The 22,067-nt window shown below is 36.3% G+C and overlaps 1 protein-coding gene across 1 annotated transcript; it reads right to left on the reverse strand.

Moving 5' to 3' along the window:
• Nucleotides 1-1,189: 1,189 nt before the first annotated feature.
• LOC135710478 (putative fatty acyl-CoA reductase CG5065) lies at nt 1,190-20,904 on the reverse strand. The gene is made up of 12 exons (XM_065233067.1): nt 20,732-20,904; nt 20,603-20,670; nt 13,420-13,632; nt 13,210-13,326; nt 7,911-8,015; nt 7,707-7,850; nt 7,217-7,351; nt 3,637-3,757; nt 2,042-2,344; nt 1,854-1,986; nt 1,532-1,789; nt 1,190-1,471 (listed from the first exon to the last, which is right to left on the reverse strand). The coding sequence occupies exons 3-12, from the start codon at nt 13,549-13,551 to the stop codon at nt 1,324-1,326; spliced, it is 1,596 nt and encodes a 531-aa protein (XP_065089139.1). The 5' UTR covers nt 13,552-13,632; nt 20,603-20,670; nt 20,732-20,904; the 3' UTR covers nt 1,190-1,323.
• Between the last annotated feature and the right edge of the window lie 1,163 nt (nt 20,905-22,067).

Raw genomic sequence — 22,067 nt, forward strand, 5'->3', positions numbered from 1 at the left:
AATTTTGATTTATGCCATCATCAATATTTTGACTCGCGCTTTGGTTTTGTACGGCTATATCACGTAACCTAGGTATTTAGTATTTCTCAATGCAGTCTGCTGACGAAATATTCTTCACATCAAAATACAAAACTTCTGTGAACATGGCAAGGGCCATGCAGAAAGCTAAAACATGCAATTTGTTTCACGGTTTTGACCATAACTTACAAATCATGCATATTTAGGCATGGTTATCTTACATAAGCACGAGTAACTTTACTGAACACTTCAATATCCTACGATCGACTCTTATAGTTGTTTTGGCCGTTGTAATTTTGTCAGTGCTGAGTTTTGGAAAGATGCCCTGTAAACAGTCATAAACTACTTCAACATCGTGGCCACTTGGGTAAATTTCAAAGCAATTCTTAATTTTATATGGAGTGGTGGCAGCAATATGTCATGGAGCATGTTCATTTCTAGTAAACACGGCACCGCTCAAAAGTAATTTTTTTTTCGTAAGTTCATTCCGTGCATTGGTCAATAGGTTGCTTTGATCAAGAGAATGTTGTCATGTCAAAATTCAAATTCAATCTTAGCAGATAGACTAAAGGCCCAAACGCAATGTGGGCGGAAAAGAAACGGAAACCGAAGTCAATTTGATTCTAACTAGTTTTCAATCAGACAAGTAGGCTTACTCAGATCTGGCTTTTCCGCCGTCATTGCCGTTCTGCTTCCGCTGTCATTGCGCTTGGGCCTTTAGTCTATCTGCTAAGATTTTTTTTTTCATTTTCAGCTAAATTGAGTGTTAGAAATGATTTTTAACAGCACTGATCACACCAGATGTCAGTGCCTTCATATAAACGTACTGCGACGTGGCTAAGAAATGAATGAAAATAATATGGAATACCATCACTTCAGGCCACTGTCTTGGTCCCCCATGCAGGCTTACAGCATGAGATTAAGCTCTCCCACCTTCGGCAAAGTGTTTAATAATGGCCTTGGAGAGGGACCAGAGGAAGGAGAAGATTAAGTGCATCCAAAAGCTGAAAAAAATTCCTAGTGGATAAAAGTGTGACTTATAAGAATTTTCAAACAAGTGCATATATATATATATATATATATATATATAGGATGCGTGCGGAGGATAACAAACAGTCGATTATGTACACATAATATTTCGGATAATAAAAAAAGTAGTCATTACAAGCGGTTCACTTGGTATTGTTGTATTATGCATGTTATCTTCTGCCCGGATAAATTCTCATGTTTGGAATAAATATACATATGGACTAATAAATTAAATAGATGTTGCAACCCCCTCTCATTTTCTAGATGAACAAAATATTAGAAAAGAGCTAATACGTTGATAACTCGTGCGAAAGCATTTAGAAGCTTCGACCAAATAGTACGTAACCGATCCGATTTTTTCAGAAGAAATCGCCACATGCATCCGATCATTACTAGTTTGAATAACTGATGTACAATATACAATCTAAAACAAATAGCACATTAAAGTTGGATTATCTCATTGCGATTATATGGTCATACTTACTTGTACATATTATTTCTACATTTTTCTAGAGACAGAGGATTTTGTTTGAACAAGTATTCGCGAAAGCCTAGTACATATTTTTCGATGTACTCGTGCCAATCAATCGTGCCGACATCAAATTGGAATGTATTTCTATCTTCGGAACTCAGATGAGTCAATAGATGCTTTACATTATCGTTACGGAAGCGCCACTGAGCATTAGTAAAATATTGCAAACATGTTGCGGCTTTACCCAGTTTCATTTGAACGATCTTCATACTATAAAATAGGATGTTGTTAGAACAATATATAATAACTATACTTCTGACAATGTCACACTTACATTGGTTTTCGTCCAGTTGCGATAGAAATTAAATCTAATAGAATAGCCGGAATGAAATGTACTACAAAACCATGAATCAAATTCAACGCTTTATTGGTACGCAGGTTCCCCGTTGGAAACCACAGAACGCCCTCTAAAAAAAAAAGGTTAACATAGATTCTTAATTAATTTGAAACAATTATACTCACCGACAGGGTGTTTTCTCATATTATCTATGCACATACGTACAAAAGATCCCCAGGTTATAGGATTATCAATGCCACTTGTGCAATTGTAAACTGTGATATTGTTTGCGCCTTTCCGAGATGCAGTATACCAAGCAGTTACTATCATGAGGTTTATGACTAAATCAACAGGAATCAAATCCGCTACGCAGGATTCCTCACACAATATGGTTCTGAATAAACCTTTGCTGACAGCCGAGACAATACCAGTTGGACCGTTAAAGTTATCTACCCATCCACTGACTGGTTCTTTGAAACTGGAAAGAACTAAAAACAAAATAGAACATGAAGCGGTACAGCAAATTATTGCTATCTAATATAAACAATTTGAATGGCCAGGTGAGACAGGGGTTTTAAGGTAGATATGGCAAATAATATATATTATTTTGATATTAGATTTTGAATATGCCAGAAACGAAAAACACCATTAGAACTCCATATCATTAAAAAAAACACGAAAACCTGTGCAGTGCTAGTATAATTGACGCGGTTTCTAATGATGACAAACTCGTCTATTTTTGATCGCTTCTCGATTTTAACGATATAAAAAAAAACTTTGCTCAATATCACTTAGTATTAATGGTAGTCGAAAATTATTAAGTGCGTCGTGTTAGGATTCGCGTCATACAGGTGTGTTCAACGGTAGGGGGAGGAGGGGCATAGTGAGCATCCCGTAGTTTGACACTGGATCTCTAGCTGCATGAAACAAATCAACTGGCAGTAGGTTCAATATCATTATGATATTGATCCTACCACCAACCAATTTGTTCCGAACGGCCGGAAGTCCAAGCTGGTGCACGGGATGCTCACTATGCCCCACCTAGTGAACAGGCCCCTCTTACCTTTACTTAGTTTTATATTATAATTTGTAATTTATGATCATACAAAAAACAAAAGCTTTGAAAAAATTCCAAAAATAGGCGATTTTTTTGTGGAGTTGGTTGGAAAATGCTAACATGAAGCTTTAGTGTGATAATTTATTAGCTAGAGAATGATCTTTTTTTTAGAAGAGGGTAGGTGGATAGTTCCGTTAGAGTACGGCAGTATGAAAATTGAATAGAAGTTGAAAATGAGCGAAGGGCCATTAATGCGACAGTTTTTAAAGATAGACGCACATCTTTGCCTAACCCGTACGATGTACGCGGAGACTTGAAGTATGTCTCCAAGTCTACAGGCTCTACATTTTTTTGTAATAATTTTGAAATCAAATGCATAATTTATCTGATATAGTTTAACAGATAAGATATAATAACAAAGACAAAAGTGTTGAAAACTGTCAGCACTAGCACTAACAACCATTACCGTGGAGGCACAATATTCGAAGCGGTTCCTAAATCGAGGCACTCAATAATGTTCGACTATTTTCAATCATTATTTTTGAAATGTTACTTCTGCAAATATTAGTTCCTGTGCTCTAGGGATGATGGTGTAACAAAGTTTTGAAAAATATCTTGTCAAAATCGAGATGCGATAAAAATTAGACGAGTGCTTCATCATTACGGACGCGTCAAATATGGTGCTGGCACGGTACTCATATTATTACATAACCACATACATACCTATGGAAGGTCTAACTATCGAAACAGGAAGGCCTTTTGCTTCTTTGAGCAGCATATGTTCTGCCATAGCCTTGGTGAATGTGTAGCTATTTGGCCTGTTACCGATCAATGATGGCGTTAGCTGAAAATAAATTCAATATTTATTTATAGAATTAAGGATTGGGAATATTGTACTGCCTTGTTCATACTGCAACTTATAACATGTTATAATAATTATCGATCATCTAGATATTCTTATAATTATATAGCCTGTTGATGTAAAACAACAATAAAACAAAAAAACATGTTATAACTCCCCAGTATGCCCAGCAGGGTGGATCAGGTTTGAATGGTGGATCACAACCTGCTCCCACTGCTCTTTCGATCTGGCATAAGGTTCCCAAAAACTGTGCCAAATTGGAACGAATTTGATTTCGATAAGTATTTGCGAGAGAACATTAAAGTTTGTATGAAAAACGGAACGAAACTATTCAGTTGCATGTCAAAAATTAAAAAAAAAATGCAAAATTTTTACCAAACCTGAGCCTTTAACTGAACAAACTATGCAGAACATCTAACAACTTTTTCCAAGACCGCATATCAATTCGACTTCTCAAAATATACTAGGAAATGCTTGGATAGAATTAAGCATGGGAAAAATCGTTCACCATTTGCTTGATGCTCATGCTCACTAACTGAGAGTCGATCGTATTTGGCTAAAGGAACACCGTTACAAGCAACTAGGAGTAGCTCGGATCGGCTAAATGAACGTCAAAAACGGGTTTGCATGTTGTTGCTATTTGTTTCGAGCACTCAATTTTTGGCAGATGACTCATCATACATTTATCAATTATTGTCTCAATATTAGGTATATTTGGTTGATTTTACAAAAAAAAATAGAGCAATTTAAGGAAAACGCCCTTTTCTTGAAAAACCTTATTTTCTTGAAATAAAATGATCATAACTCATTGAATTTTTGCTCATTTTAAGTCGTAGTAGCAAGGATCATTCAAATGCCACTAATTTTACAAAAGTTCGTCCACTAGGTAATAAGTTGAAAATCGAGCGTTTTACTAAAATAAATCTAACTTCAGCTCTTCCAATAAAGACCAAAACTATAGCAATAAATCAATAAACATCTGTTCAGCCATAAGCCACAATTAAGAAAAAAATCACCATGTTTAAAAAAATTGTCCTCTAGGGTGTACGATCAATATTTTAAGATGATACAACTGTCCTATATGCAGTTTTAACATAGTTTGCTATATGTTGTTATTAGTACACACATTAACATATTTTTACTGAACTCACAATAATGAATAGAATAGCTGAAAACTCGGCGATCGTTTGGAAAATTTCAATAGCATATATTGAAATTCAAGAACAAACCTTCTTATGTCCTTTTCTCACCACCCATATGACTCCTACGCAAACCATTAACATCTTCGGATAGGGGTAGCTTTCCCCTTCCCGATGATGTTGTTAGTTTGCATGGGCGACCCTTGGTTGACGAGAAGAGGTTTGTTTACAAAAAGCTTGTATGCCCTTTTCACATGTGGCTCTTGAATTATCCAAACGATCGCCGAGCCCTCAGCACTCGGTAGCCAAACAACTCTTTGGAGCTGTCAAATATAATCAAATAAACTGATAAGCGTGACGACAACTCAGAACTTTTTAGAAAATCTTTCAGCAAAAAAATATATAAACGCTCAGTATTTTTTTTGACGTTGTTCGGTAATTACGGAATGTTTTTTTATTTAATAAATTACTAAAAACCAGCTTTTTCTTCGGAAATTTCTATGATTAAAGCCAACTGTAAACTATTCATTCACAGACAAACAGAAATAACACTTGCAAGTTGTTCATCGAACAAGCATTTAACGGACAAAGTATCGTAGTTGGTAGTGCCGCCACCTGTGGCGCTCATAGTCATTTTCCTTGCGTTTGATATTTACACACTACAGTTATCTGATCAGCGTAGTGCCCGCCACCTGTGGCGCTCATAGTCATTTTCCTTGCGTTTGATATTTACACACTACAGTTATCTGATCAGCGTAGTGCCCACCACAGTGTACTCAACAGATGGCGGTAATGTTTTAGCGACGATGTTTTACAGTGAGAATTATTCAATGTGTTATGTCTGCTTGTCTGTGATTCATCCATTATTAGTTCAGTTGGCACGAAAATAGCCAAGAAATCGCGGTAGGTAGACTTCACCACCCACCGCGCAGGGATTCCTATATAGACATCTATGGGAAAGGATAGACATGAGTTTCTTTTATAGAGAGATTAACTAGGCTGGCACCATATACTACGTAGGGGAATTTACGAATTCTCGTCAATCGAAGCACTTTAATTTGCATTTTTTTTAGCATCAGGGGCACATATGACGTGTCTGTTTGTTTACAGTTATCTGCTGGTTGTTGCTCTAGTGTGACAATTGTCGGCAACCTCTTTTTATTCGACAACCTACCCATTTGAAATGCGTGTTAACCAGCAGTTCTAGTATAGGCTACTCGAAAGCAGCCACATTTTGCAATGCGTATATTTAATTTTTAGAAAAACCTGGTATAACAGGTTTGCTCAATCGTAAAAAGGTAATCAGATTGATGCTCAAATACTAAGGAATTGTTTAAATACATTCATCATTTAAATTTAGGTTGCCTATCACAGTAAATGGGTGCCGAAGCCATCATTTACCCTATCGAAACTATAATAAAACTTATGCTCCTAATATTGTTCGCATTTACAATTTTAATGAGTGCATTAAAACTAAGCCAATGGACCGAGACATGACTTTATAGCGGTACCAAAAGAAGTTAAACAATGTGGTAGGCAGAGAAGGTTTTATAATTTGGATTTATCACCTGCATTAAAACTTCAATAAACCTAAAATTGGTACTTCGAGCCGTGGTCTGAAGTCAGCATTCACGTTGGTTTCATCAATGAGGGGAATCCGTTAAATTTGGTCAACACATGGTCCTAGAGCTTCCTGCAACGGATTCTGACCACATTGTTCTGCTAAGGGTCTGGTTTGGTTGTAAGTTGGCTTGGTAGGACTGAAAACATTCCCGGAATTCTTAAAACAGCAAACTGAGAAAAACGTTCTCAAGTGGCTCTTATCGGTGGAACAACATAGTTTTGGTATTTTGAGTGCGGCAGTGCGGGCTTCACCGAACTTTTTGGTCAAATCAAAGTTTGAGGTTTTTTTGGTCGACCTCAATGATCTTAATGACATTTTGCCGTAGTTAACGGCTGACAATACCACTGCGATACTTGATTTCAGATATACCAATGTTTCTTTGAACGTTTTCAATACGCCCTGCGATATTTCTAGGGAAACCCAACACTTTGATGCAAGTACACCTGCGAGCCATAAGCTAACCGATTGACGGTTCGCCGGTGAGCAACCGGCACACTTGTCGTTCATGTCTAACGGGGAATCAAGTCACACAGTTAAAAAGTTCACTGTTGACTGGAATTAATACACTTTGGAGGAAGTGATTTGCTTCACTTGTAACAGCACATTGGTCAATAATAGCATTAAATTACAGCCAATAGTCAAAATAGTTAATAAAAGAACTGATTTCATTACACATACCTTTTCCAGTATATCCTCAGGGAACCATCTGACCAGTTGAATAATATCGTCCGGATTGTATGGTGGAGGGTATATAATTTCAGTGACCTCTTTTTTATCGCAATTACAGTATGCTGTCGATACATGCACCAACGCCTGGAAATATGAAAAAAATGCAATAATGTAGAAACTAGTATTGGATTCAAAGAAAATAACTTAACACTCATACACGCATGCCATTTTCAAATCGTATTATTCTTTTTTATGACTTTAATACAGTGCTATCTCGAATTTGTCAGCCCCCTTTTAGGATCGCCTTCAAAATGGAGTTTTATTAAACCAAAATATGTCTTAAGGATTGATCGTAATAACGAACGTAAATGATTTCTAATTCAGGTCACGCGGAATTAGGAGAAGAGAAAGCTGTGTTGCTGACCAAGTTGGAAAAGCATTGTATTCCAAACGGTTTTGACAATTTAAAAAAGAAACTTAGCTGAACACAACTACTTACATCCAAGCACAGCATTCGGTGACATAGTTCCATCAATTGTTTTGTCCCTACCATATTAATCGTAACGGATTGCTTGATTTTTTCATCAAATTTAACTGTAGCAGCGGAATGGAATACTATGGACACTTCTTGACATATCGTTATCTGAAATAGAAAAACCAAATTATAGAACACTTCGTGATATACATACAGGAACCGAATCACCTGATCAATTTCCGATATTCCAAGTTCATTTAACGTAATATCGCCATTTATTGGAATGACTTTTTTTAGGTTGGCTGGATTCTCACTCCGGATTCGGTCGAACAGCTGAGATTAAAAATGAAAATAAAAACATGAATAAGTGCTTTGATAATGCTCAGTAAATACATCGGTAAAACGCTGGCCAGACTGAGCAGTTATAACATGTTATAAGTTTATATTCATGACATTTTTAATGTCGATAATTATTATAACATGTGATAGTATGAACGTGATATTACACTCAAAGGAAGTTAGATTGGTTAATATCAAAAATAATAATAAACATGCCCGAAAAAAATAGATGTAGATTTTTTGTAAAAATATTGGAAAAAGCTATAAAAAATCTAAAACAAAGCATTTTTTCCTCAGAAAATTACGGTGTTAAAATATTTTTTCTATGTCAATATTGTAAACATTGCTGAGCACTCAAGTGACAATGTCACTATACCACAACATTCCATACTGCGAACAGTGAGATTGACGTCACTGCTAACAGCTGTTTCATGTAAACATATAAACATTGCATTGAAATACGAACACCACTAAACATCTGCACATTTCACTAAATACCATTAAGCCTATTGGCCGGTTGAATGAAACGGTTGACGTTTTTTACTACACTCGCTTCGTGTGCGACAGTATGTTTGTATTGGTACACTCATGCTCTACCGTTGTCTCTTTAACACAACAAAACGGTCGAACAACATTCGAGCAAAAAGAAAATGATCAAATAATTATCATATGACGTGTTATTTCGTTCTAAATCCTCAATTTTGTTCAAATTAAGCCATGTTTGATCAGAAATGTTATTACTAGGACATCACTGCTTGCTATTTTCGGAATTCACATAAGCACAACATTAGCAGCTCTTATTGGGAGAAAAACTTAATACGTGACAATATTTGGCGACAGTGTCGTATGCAGGCATGGAAAATCATTTACATTCATTTCACGCATTCATTTACATTCATTTGCCTCTAACTTTTTTCATCAACAGATTTCCACAAAATGATGTATATAGCTTTAGTAGGTTTTGTTATTAGCTACAACTTTTGTCCATAACTCAAATCTGTATCTCTTATGAATCACGAATTAGAGCGGGCATACCTTGTTACTGTTTTCAGTGAATGTAAAATACATTCACTGAAAAACAGTAGTGGCCTCTGTTCGCTCTGTGTCGTCATGCATAAGATATACAGATTTGAGTTGTTAACAAAATTTGTAGTTAATAACAAAACCTACAAAAACTCCATACATTATTTTGCGGAAATCTGTTGATGAAGAAAGTTAGGGGCAAATGAATGTAAAAGAATGCACGAAATGAATGTAAATGATTTTCCATGCCTGGTCGTATGACAGAGAATTTCATATCATATTTTAGTTTAGTACTGTGCTTGATAGCTTATTTTGCATGTGTCGGAAGCAAAGGCAGCCGATTATCACATAAAAGGCGTCAATTACGGTGACCGCTTGAGACCGGGGATGAGATTTGAACTCGTCACTTTGGCCACCACGCCGGGGATGTCCTCAGACACAGAGTTCAGTATAACATAAATTTGAGATTCTCTCTGGGAATCCCTTAAAAAATTATAGTCTATATTAGTCTCTGTGGATCACCATGAAATGCATCCTTTGATTCTCTTCGAATTTTAAACTTTTTCTAAGCATTCACTGAAGCTTTTCCTATTTTTTTTTTAATTTGCTTGAATTCTCCTTAAAATTCCCCCTATGCAATTCACATCAGAATTAAAATTTTGCTCAGAATTATCTTGGAGATCTCATCTAATTCTTATGAAAAATCATTTGGAATTCTCCTTGAAATGTTCTAACTTTTTTTTAGATGCCTTTGGAATATCCACATCAGTGATGGAAAAGTTCGTGAAAACTCAATATGACTCGCGAACTTTTCCCATGGTGAACTTCGTGAAATATCGCGAACTTTTCCAACACTGATCCACATAATTCTCTTAAAACTATTAGCCTTAAAATGCGATTTCCTTGGAATTTTTCACGGATCCTGGAATCCTCATAACATAAGAATTGGAATTTTCCACAGAGCTACTTTAAATATTTACTGAGAGCTCTTACAATTGACTTGAAGTTCTAATCAGAACTCTCGTAGAGTTCTTCCCAAAACTCTCTTGGAAATTGAAAATACTTTGTTGTTATCTCTAGAATTCATTCTAAAATCTCCTCAAAATTGCTAAAATTATTTGAATGTTCTAAGTGACTTTATCCTGAAAATATAGTCCAGTTCAAGGGCTTAAAATTTTGTCAAAGACCAAACATTTTTTTTAAAGTTAGGACAAGTATACTTTTCCCGATTTGTCACTGGTTTACTGGTCACCCTGGATGCAAATAAATAAAATGAGTAGATCAATAAAATCAAGTAAGTTTGTCCCATCCCGCAGAAATCAATATATCAATAGATTTTCTGTTCAACTTCTCATACTTCAAAATAGTAAGCCTCACTACAACTAATTTCAATAAGAAAAAAATATTAGAATTGTTCCATCATCATCGGCTTCAAACAGCTATTTGCTCAACTCAATATCAACTTTTTACAAAAGGACCTTTTGGGATAAGTAGCTAATGCGGTAGATGGGGGCAACAAGACCATACGGGGCGAGATGGATCACCGTTTGTTTGGCATATGTAGGGGCATGGGGGCAAGAAGATCATACGGGGCGAGATAGGCCACCGTTCGTTTGGGCATATTACATATTAACTCACTCTATTTTTTTTACAAACTTGTTGAACATGCTTCTAAAATGCATCTCCATGAAAACCGTATCAAAATTCAATTATATGTCTAAGACAATGATGGAAATGTAACATTAGTTCACAATCTCTAAAATATTATAAGATATGCAGTCAAGAAAACAAGCACTATATTGCATTTTACCGATTCGCTGGTTTTACAGCGAGCAATATACGTAACAATTGCTAAAAGAACTTATGTTTCTATTTCACATGATTCCTGAATGTTATTTTCAAGCGAAATCCCGTCAAAACGTTAACTTTTAAAGGGTGCTCATAATGCCCCGTATGGTTGTTGATTGGAGCAAAAACTTAAAATTTTCATACATAATAATTTAAAATATGGATATACTATTTTGAACACTGTATAAACATATTCCAAAGCATGAGTATGATCACAGCTATCATACATTTATGAATGTTTTTCATGTGTTATGTTTTTTTCTTAGGGGGACCATATTGCCCCTATCTACCCTATTACTTATTAACTCAATCTCATTCTTTTTTTAATATGCTTCTAATAAGCATCTCTAAGAAAACCGTATCAAAATTCAATTATATGATAATCGATAATGATGAAAATGTAACATTGGCTTTTTCAATGCGTATTGACGTCCACAACAAAATTTGAACGGATTTGGTTATAATATCGATTTGCGGGAGAATTTTAAATTTTGTAAGGGAAAATGTATGAGAAACGGTACGTTCCTATTCAAATTTCACCAAGTCTTGGACTAAGATTTAGAATATTATACAAAACAGCTACCAGCCAAGGCTACAAATCGATTTGATCTTTGTACAACAAGTAATTAATATTTCACTTTAGGCGTATATCATATATACGCTTATAGGTATGCGATGACCAATAGATCTAAATTGGTATAATAATAAATTTTTTGTCAGAAGCCTAATCGATTTGATAATCTTCTACAAAGTTGTTCTGCATAGTATTCCCAATCCCTTTCCGAGATTTAATGAAATTTGAGCCATACTGGAATCCTTTTGATTGGGTCGCATGTAACATTTTTGTCAAATAGAGAAACGAGGTGTTTTGTTTTGGAGAACAAAAAGTTGTTTCTATTTTCAATGAGATTGATAATTCTTTCAACATCATCATTGACTATATCTCAGGAGCGCTGCTATCGACTAATCAAGGTATTGATAGCATTCCTGTTAAAAAAACGTTTTTTAAATTAATCAAATAATCAATATTATACGACCTTCTGCATGGCGTTGTGTTACATTCGACTGTGAGCATTTTAGTGGTTTAAAAATGTATTATAATGAGTGCTCACGGAAAGCGCAGTTATCATTGTATAGACTACTCACAACCCAAATTTTGCCTTTAGGAGGAGTAAGCAGAAAATTGTTTGGTAGCATTAAAATGTCAATTTGTTTACATTTGTTACACGACCTATTAAAAAGCACTCAAGCTTATTGCTTATCGCATATTAGCTTATTGCGTGTTCTCATAATAATGTTCTAGATGCACTTCTACAGTTTTAACATCTAGCATAAAATTTGAAAACGGCACAAAAGCTTTAGTAGTCAAAAGTTGCAAGACGCTTTACACGTGAACCGAAGTTCGCCCATGCAAACCAACTTCATCACAGGGCAGGGGAAATGATCCCCTTTCCGATAGTGGTATTGGTTTGCGTGGGCGTACTTCGGTTCGCGTGGAAAGGGCCCTACAACTTTTGTCTACAAAAACTTGTATGAGGTCTTCAAATGTTACGCCTGTACTGAGGTGCTTTCGATACCTGTACCATTTTTGCATTAGTATAATTGTGTGTCAAGTACAATGATACTCTATGCCCAGGGAAGTCGAGAAATATTCCACAGGGAAGTCGAGAAACATATTCCAACGTTCCATGAGTTGATCACAGGTATCACACATCTAGGAATGTTTTTCATGTTTTATTACCATATTGCCTCCATCTCCCTTGTACATAATATTCATGTGGCCACACATAAACAAAAACTATTCAGAAGCACACACACAAAGACCTTTAATTAAATTGAAAGTAAAAAGGTTGCAAATAGTATTGTTAGTATTAGTTGAGCACACAATGTAGATATTTAGGTATAATTAAACAGACTTGGGTAGTGAACCGAGGCTGCACCGGACAGTTTCTATCGCGGTTCACTAAAATGAGTGATTTTTTTCATGAACGTGTCAATTACCTTTATTTTATTTTTTAGAAACAGTGTGACGAATAAATTAGAACATTTTTTAACCTAAATCGTGTTATGAAAAACCGTTTGTGAACCGTGGTTTTCGTGAACCAGTGTGCAGTTAACCCCGATTTTTGAGGCATGCTAGTTCATGAACATTTAACATTCGAATGCACGAATAAATTATAATTTTCATTGAACCGTTACGAACTTTGACGCGCGCAGTCCTCGGTTCACTACTCAAGGTCAATAACTAACTAATTACTATTTATAACTAGGTCTTCAATCGAAAGCATTTTGTTTCTTCCAACCATCAGACACCTACCGGACTATTGAGGATTTCCGTCAACCTGGACGATATATCTTGACCTCGTTTCGGACGAATCAATATGAAGATATTTTTTATTCCTGGGCAAGAACGTAGCAATTTTTCAATGAGAACCTGTAATTTAAAAATATATACAATTGTAGTAGCTGATAACTGTTGCTGAATTACTAATTGTAAATACATTGTCTATATAAAAATAAATCTTACCTTTCCCATAAAGCCTGTGCCTCCGGTAATGAAGATACTCCTACCATGATAAAATTCGGCAACGGAAATGTATTTTTTATCCTTCGCTGAACTTTCGTTGGCTCTGCCTTCTGCGCTCAATTTGGAAGCCATGATTGATTAAACTATTTACTCCAATATCATCAAATTAAGTGTTATTATTTGATGATTAAATTTCGATGGATTGCTTCCTGTCTGAAAATAAAAGACAAAAAGAGTCATTCTATGTGCTAACACCAGCAAGTGTTACAGGCAGTTGCAGGTAATGAAAATGGTAATAAAAATATCAGTGCTGCTAGTTTCACAGAATTTCTATTCGCCAGTCTGTGTTTTATATACCATCTGCAGTTATGAGTAACGAAGTACCCGAGCAAAGTCGGTAAACAAAATGAAAGCAAATTGATGTTAAAGTTTGCTGTTCCCATCATAATGAAACCTTATTTTTATTTCAAATTGTCGCGAACATCGATGATAACCATTTACGCCAGGCTCGTATCCAGTTAATTATTATGAACGCAAAATCAGTAATCAAATTGATGTTGAGAGCAGGATTAGTGTTCCGTTTGATTTACAGTGTAAAATTATGTTCTCATTTTTGCTGGATCGAGTAATCAAACAAATTTAAGTCATAACAGCAAATTTTGATTTCAATTTAATCTCCCTCGGATATCCCTAATATAAAAATTTTTAAAACTTTTTTAAAGAGATTCCTAAAACTAATCCACTAATGGTTTGGATAAAACCATGAACACGTCATTAACCACTTTTTATGGTTATTTTATATTAGGGATACGCATCAATTTGATGTGTTTTGATATATCGCATAATCATTTTTATGATAAATCCGATTGTAACCACCGGAACCGGTATCCGGAACATCCGGGTTAGGTCACATAAAGCAATTAACAAGAACTTGTCCAAAATTGTTCTGGGAATCGAACCCACCGCCTCACAGAGTCGAAATAAAAAAAAAGGGTGGTACATGGCCATTTGCGACGAAACTATTGAGTGTAACATTTTGACTAAAATGTTTCTTAATTTTTTACGTAGGACTTTATTTGAGTGGTGGAAATTTTTGCTTACGGGGCTATACACTCATAAAAGCCTTGGGGAACCCACACTAATGTAAATACTTGCAAAAATGGTCATGAAACCAGCAAAACTTAACAAAACATTGAGGTACTTTATTAGAAAATCCATTAGACATGCCCTTGGATCCCCCTATTAATTGTATATGTAACTAGGTATCAGTTGCTAAACAAAATTACGTTGAGACTAGCTGCTTATACCGTGCAGATTATACACCCTCTTAAGAGGAAGTTTACCGCCCCGAAAAAATAATTACGTTTCGATTTTTCTAAAAATATTGGAAAAAAAAGAAAAATAAAAAAACACATTTTTTCTAATTTTCTAAAGAATATTCATGAGCAAAAAATGGCATAAAGTTGAACTCAAAAAACCACAAACATCGACTTTTCGGTTTTGCTGAGAGTTGTTGAGAGTTTTTGTTGGAATATGTTAAGGTTTATTGATTTTTCCCGGTTCTCTTGTCAAATTCCCGGCTTTTTCCCAGTTTTTACGGCTCATTTTCAAATTCCCGATTATTTCCCCGTTTTCCCGGTTCGCTGATAATAAAAGCAAGAACAAAGTTTGTTAAAATACACATTTAGTACACACAAGAACACGTTAAAATTGCTGCAGAGGACGGTTATTGGATTGTCGCGGGTGGATATAGGACTAATGGAAAAAGAGGAACAAAAAAAGGAGATTAAAAAAAGAACGGCAGCTACTGGGTCTGGAGCGAAAACCAAGGCTTTTTTTCCAAAGTAGAGACAGAAGTGAAGAGACCATCGTGCGATAACAGGAAAAGTAGGCGAAGCTAGATCCTCGCGAGTGATTGGAGTCGTTTCCCCAGACACACACGAAGCGAACGGGTTAGTCTGTACAGCGCGTAGCCTGAAGTTTATCGGCAGGTTGAGGCTTTGGCCTTGTGTCATTTCACCAATCAAGACTACGACGCACAGTGGCACGAATATGAATAAAGACGGTCAAAAATATTTTCTTCCCTTTTTCGACGTTTTAGAGACTGGGTGTCTTGGGAGAAGTTGCTCAAAATTATATCCCGCATCTTTTAATCTGAATAATCTTTAAGCTAGTATTACACATCCAAATTCTAACTTTTTCCAGTTACGAGATAATGGTTGCATGTCTTGGACAAAGTTATAGAGCAGTTGGTTTTATGAACATTTGCTGAAGACACCGTGGTTCGGGCTACAGCCAGGAATGCCGTTGGGTGTGGCTCGCACAGGGAACCAGCGGGAGAAGTTGTCGTGATGATCGTCGTCTATCTAACCCCAAATTAGAGGGCTGGCTTGGATTGCCGAGATTTGGTTAACGAGCGTGGATCCACACCCAACGGCATTCCTGGCCGTAGCCCGAACCACGGTCAATCATGCTGGTTCCCTGGGTGAACCCAACCAGACGACGGCGCCCAGTATCATCACGGTCCCACCGACCATTCGCCCGCGACCAGTGAATTTGTGTGTCGTTTAATAAATGAAAGATTGAACTCTTGCATAGCGATTCCATGATAAAAGCCTCATAAGAGGCCTCAAGCTCGGGCTAGCCAGTAAAATGAGGCGGATATAGCCCACCCCAGACGAGCTCCGTGGCTAGACCACTTTAGACTAGCCTTTCTGGCCCGTCAGTAACACCTTATTTAAAATATACGAATACATACACTGTATCGCAAAATTGATCGTACAGCTGTATTTAAATTTTAGAAAAACGGCTCTAAAAGCACAAGTTAAAAAGCTACGTCTCTGAATTTTTGGCAGCTGACTTAGCATTTATTTTCAATTATTGTCTCAATTTTAGGCATATTTGGTTGATTTTACAAAAAATTAGAGCAATTTAAGGAAATGCCTTTTTTTGAAAAACCTTATTTTCTTTAAATAAAATGATGAAAACTTATTGAAATTTTACTCATTTTTAGTGGTAGTAAAGATCATTCATAATATGCCACTAATTTTACTAAAATTCGTCCACTAGGTAAAAAGTTAAAAATAGAGTGTTTTACTAAAATAAATCCAACTTCATACAGGCTCTTTCAATAAAGACCAAAACTATAGCAATAAATCTATAAACATCTGTTCAACCACCAGCCACGATTCTAAAAATATATCTATTCACCATATTTAAAAAGTTGTCCTCTAGGATGTACGATCAATTTTGAGATACACTTGCTGTTTATTCAGCAATAAATTAAGACGAATAATCTATTAAAAATATTAAACTACATATTTTAAGACCTGGCAGCTTGGAGCCTCTGATCGCTTAGTTAAGGCACGAGATTAATAGGCCAGCCAGCCAGTTCATCAAATATTAATTGGTGTAATTTTCTGCTTGATTGGTTGCGTAAGTTTGATCGATTTGAGGAAAACTCCTTTTTTTCAAAATAACTACTATTTCTTGATCTACAATGAACCTTTTTTTCAATTTGCTCATTTTATTACCATCAAAGATCTGTTATATGTACCATATTTTGCTGAAATCTGTTCGCTACGAAAAAAGTCTCAAATGGAGCGTTTTTAACAGAATCAGTAAATTAAGCTCAAATCCAATACCAAAATTTAAGAAATATATGTATCAACACGGTTGTGAAAGAATTTCCTAAAAATGTATTAAAATTTTTCTAGAGTCACTGTACATAGTATCTTTTTTAAATTGTCCAATTCAAAGTCTCCTATTCCTCTACTTCTTCTTTTTATTCGCATTTCAAGCTTATTGCTTAACGCATATTAGCTTATTACATGCTCTTAACTTAGTGTTCTAGATGCACTTCCACAATTCCTGTACCATTTTTGCATTAGTATAATTGTGTGGCATGTAATCATACTCTATGCCCAGGGAAGTCGAGAAATTTCCCAATCCGTAAAATGCTTACACCGGATCGGGAATCGAACCCACCCACCTCCAGCATGGTCTTGCGCCTTTACCGGCTGAGCTAAGGGAGGCATCCTCTTCCTCTAGCTCATCTATAATGAAAGTTATAACTTGGCTCTGTAAAGTTTAATAAATTGAGCCTGTACAAATAAAACAATTTAAAAAGGCGATGGCAGACCAACAGTAATGGAGGTAACCCAAATAAACCTCAATAATTGCGACACTGCTCAGCAACTGTTGTGGCAGTTGGCTTTCGACAAGGATCTTTTCGTTGAAGCACTCCGTGATGACAGGGGCCCCGTGGATTTGAACGCGAACGAGCTGACAGAAACGTTAGTGAGGATCATGTGACACGACCATGCCGAGGAAACTGGAGCCAAATAACAGACGGCGTCCGGCTTACTGGTAGAACGAGGCACTTAGCACCATCTGCGCTAGTTGTCTCAGAGCTAGAAGACGTGTTCAGAGAGCAAGAACAGAAGCAGACAGAGAGGAACGAAGAGGAGTGTTTCGAGCGGCCAGCAGTAATAAAATTGTTCCAACCCATTTGTGGAATTATTTTATTTGGATTCCGGGAGGGGAGATCGACGGTGGATGCAATTCGGACAGTAGTCGAGATAGCCGAGAAGACGTCCAAACAGAAGCGGAGAGGAGATCGTTATTGCACCGTGATAACGATCGACGCCAAGAATGCGTTCAACAGTGCCAGCTGGGAGGCCATCGCCGAAGCGCTGCATATAATGAGAGTCCCTGATTACCTGTGCAGGATCCTGAGGAGTTATTTCCAGAACCGGATTCGGGTCTACGAGACAGACATTTGACAGAGATCGATTAGGATCACAGCTGGAGTTCAACAAGGCTCCATCCTTGGTCCAACGCTCTAAAACAATTGTGACATTCAGGAAGCGAAATTGACAGATTTTATTACACATTATATTATTACACAAACTTTACCTCCTCTACTTGCATCTTACATATACAAATTATTATTATATTATCTCATAGTTTCCTAACTTCGAAAAGTAGTATTTTAGCTGTAATGAGTATGTTCAGGCCTGATTCTAAGATTTCACGTCCGTACCGACTAAAGTCAAAAAAATACAAAAGCCTAAAACGCGTTTGGGAAGCTCTATCGAATTGCGCATTACGAAAGCTCCGTAGGCCGCGTTGAGTTCCAACAGCCGCGAAAAGTTAAAAATTCACTTCATATGAAGAAAAAAAACTTAGTGAAACACTACCTACTAAAGGAGCCACATTAAAATTTAAATTATACCGATTTGTGAATATAGAATCTCCTTGATTTTTTTTCCGTCGATCTTGTTTTTTGTGCTGAGCACCAATACTACCGACGCCAGGGAGGCAGCTTCCGGGGACCAACGGCTTCACTTTCCTTGGCGTGATCAGAGATGTTATGCCTCACAGAACATCCCGGCGTTGCCGACTGGGATTGAACCCAGGCCTGATGGGTGAGAGGTAATCACGCTTACCACTACACCACCGGTGCCGCTGAATACAGAATCTCAGCTAGATTAACTTTCCAAATTATTCATTCAATACTTCTCTTGATTAGCTTCGAAGAGTATATTTTCTTCCCAAAACTAGATCAAACTCTATGTGTCAAAATAAAATAAGAGTGACTTGCGGCATATCCCGCTAGTACCACACCCAAACCCAAAGTCAGTGCCTTTACATAAATGTCAAAAATAGTGCTTCAGAAAATATAACATGTTACTTAAAGTTTGTAATAATAAATGTTGTTGTGCGGATCTGTATTTTGTATAATGTTGTAAATGAAAGCGAAGGAGTTTACTACACTAGACATCGAAGAAGATATGCAGAGTGTTTATTCAACCACAGCTCCAAACATTCCAACGCTAACTGAAAGTGTTCAGGTGTTTCTCATTGACTTTTACTTTTAATTTACAGACATAGGGCTTTTCACATAGCTCATCATAAACGTATAAACCATTAAAAATGCGTAAACTTCATTACAATTAATGGGAATCTAGTATTTTTACGAGCGTATGTATTTACCTATCCAACTTTTTTGTTAGAGGCGGAACGGTGGTGATCAATTTTTGAAAGGGGTGCATGGAACAAAACCGGTTGAAAACCACTGTTATAGCACATATTGATATGTGCTTATAGCATAGCCTTATGGTCGGCACTCTTCCCATTAACCGTTAACTTCAATTTCAACTTGTATATTAGCGAAGACAACAAATCAAGAAGATTTGTTGTCTTCGATATTAGGAAACAAACACTCTTTCAAATCATTCGAAGAAAAAAAAACAAAGCTTGATAAAATTGATTGAACGGAACATAATAAAAAGTTAAGAGCAATCATGAACTTGAAAGAGTTATTTTTTCACAACATGGTGCTAATAAAATACATCTCAAGCAAGTTACGATTGCTTATGTCTCGAGTAGATCGTGCATGGACTTCGTAGGTCGTAGCATAGGCAGGAAAACGTTAATTATAACAATTTGGAATCTGCAATAGTTGCTTCAAGCGTAAATAGAAGCATTAAGTCGATAGTGTGATTTGTCAATACAAACACGTTTGCTATCCCACACGGGTAGATGTTGTATGATTACGCCACATCTAATTAATGTTTGAAGTAATAATCCGACATTTTACTGCAGAACCGCTTGTATACTCCTATACTGTTGCAATTCAATTCATGATGGGTTTTGCGCTTGATTTCGGCTTTGGTTTTAGAAGAGCACTACTGAAAAAAAGTTTATTACTTCTTTTCTAGAGTTAATCAATAATTGATGTATTACAAGCGAATTGTTCTAATATATTAATTTTAAAGCATTTTAGATAGTGAAAGCGAAAAAGTGGCACAATTCACTCCAGACGATGGTACGCAGAATCCAGATGCACATGTATTCCGAAAATTGACAGCTAGTCAAAGAATCTGTTGTCGAATAATTCTTATATTGGTTATATTTAAGCACACTTTGAGTAACATTTGTAATACCTTCAAATTGATAATGATTTCTCTCGTCTTTTCTTCACATTTTTTGACCTAGTTTAAGAAGTGGCACACACCACCATAATATTATGACTATTCATTTGAAATGAAAACCATTTGTAAAGCTGTACAACTATGAAATTTACAATTAACAAAAAGTATTCACCAAATAGTACATAGCTCTGGTCCATTTCTAGGCCAACAGGCGGCGTGAAAGTTTATCTAAATTATTTACTTACCACGTCACATACTATTATACAGTTTAATAGATTCACGAAACAGGTGCAGCCTCGACTAGTGCAATAATCTAATCATATGCGAAATTGAGCAAAACTTCCAACGAAATTATTTCTTTGATATTGAGTCACCTTCATTCCAGATCAACCTACTTAAATCTATGAAGAAGTCACATTTTAGCTTCGCGAGTCACTTTTAATTAAATACATTGTACATGACATTAAATAATACAATAATTATATTTTACACAAGATTTCTTATCCAATAAACATCAAGCCATCCATTCCAAAATTTGCACTGATCTGTCATATTCAAGAAACTACTAGCAAGGTGAGCAAATAATAAACACGGTGATTGTATCACGGTATTATAAAAGAAACCGACAATTAGTGGAATTCACCCATTAGCTCGGACAAAACAGATTCTACAAGTACTATATGATTTACCTATTGGGTATACCCAAAAATGGAGAGACTACACAGATAAAAAGTTGAAGGATAAATATAGGCTCTTTCATGCATCATCAATGTACACTGATAAAATTTCAAAGATTGTTTTTATGTGTCCCACACATGAATTCTGAACTAATTTACAGCTGAAATAACCACACATTAAAAATCCGGAAGATCATAACCGCTAGGACAATTTTATAAATCTTAATTTTTCTCATCAAAAATATATGGAAGCATCACTGCAAACCCGATACAGAAAACAAAATATTCCACGCGGATTATGATTTCAAGCACCTGCGGTGGATTAATTTATTCAGAAAAGGTGAAAATATGCGTTCCTCTTCCTATGCTTCACGGTGAAAATTTCCACCACAAACGAAGTGACAGACGACTTTCTCCGAAGAAATTAATTAAAATAATGTGGTTCTCTGTAATAGAATTTTAGTCCACCTTCCGCCGCTCACCGCCAGGTTCGCTAGTATTTTGTTTTGAATTAATTTAAGTTGGTTTTGTGTGCAATGATCTGGCAACTCGCGTTCCCGCTCGCATTTTCGGGGTGCTGTTTTCTCACTCATCGAAGGAAATTTTAATTAGAGCGAGGGGGACGACTCTATCTACGATGTAGAAAAGATTGTGTTTTGCTGTGGCTAGCTGCACGCACGCTGAGTAGATAGAAGGAAGATTTATGTCGATTTTGAAGATTTCCTGCAAAAAGATGAAGCACGATGCAAGTAGATGCGAGAAATGAAAGATGATTTTTCGAAGATTGATTCGCTAGTGTGCGATTTTTTGAGCATCTAGAATTGAGATTTCGATGTGTCGCCCCCCTCGAATTAGAGTGAGAAAGTAAGGAACAGTCAGCGCGGGAACCGTGCGCGTTGCTATATAGGTACACACTTAATCACGGCTTCCGTGTTCGGTAATTGTTTTTACAGTTTTCGCACTGTAAATCACAAAAATTACCGAACATACAACTATTCTCAATAAAACAACTGACAATCAGTAGCTTACCCAT

This window comes from Ochlerotatus camptorhynchus, unplaced genomic scaffold (assembly GCF_037179485.1).
Source record: "Ochlerotatus camptorhynchus isolate MF236.1 unplaced genomic scaffold, CSIRO-AGI_Acam_v1.1 ptg000388l, whole genome shotgun sequence".
Classification (NCBI taxonomy): Eukaryota; Metazoa; Arthropoda; class Insecta; order Diptera; family Culicidae; genus Ochlerotatus; species Ochlerotatus camptorhynchus.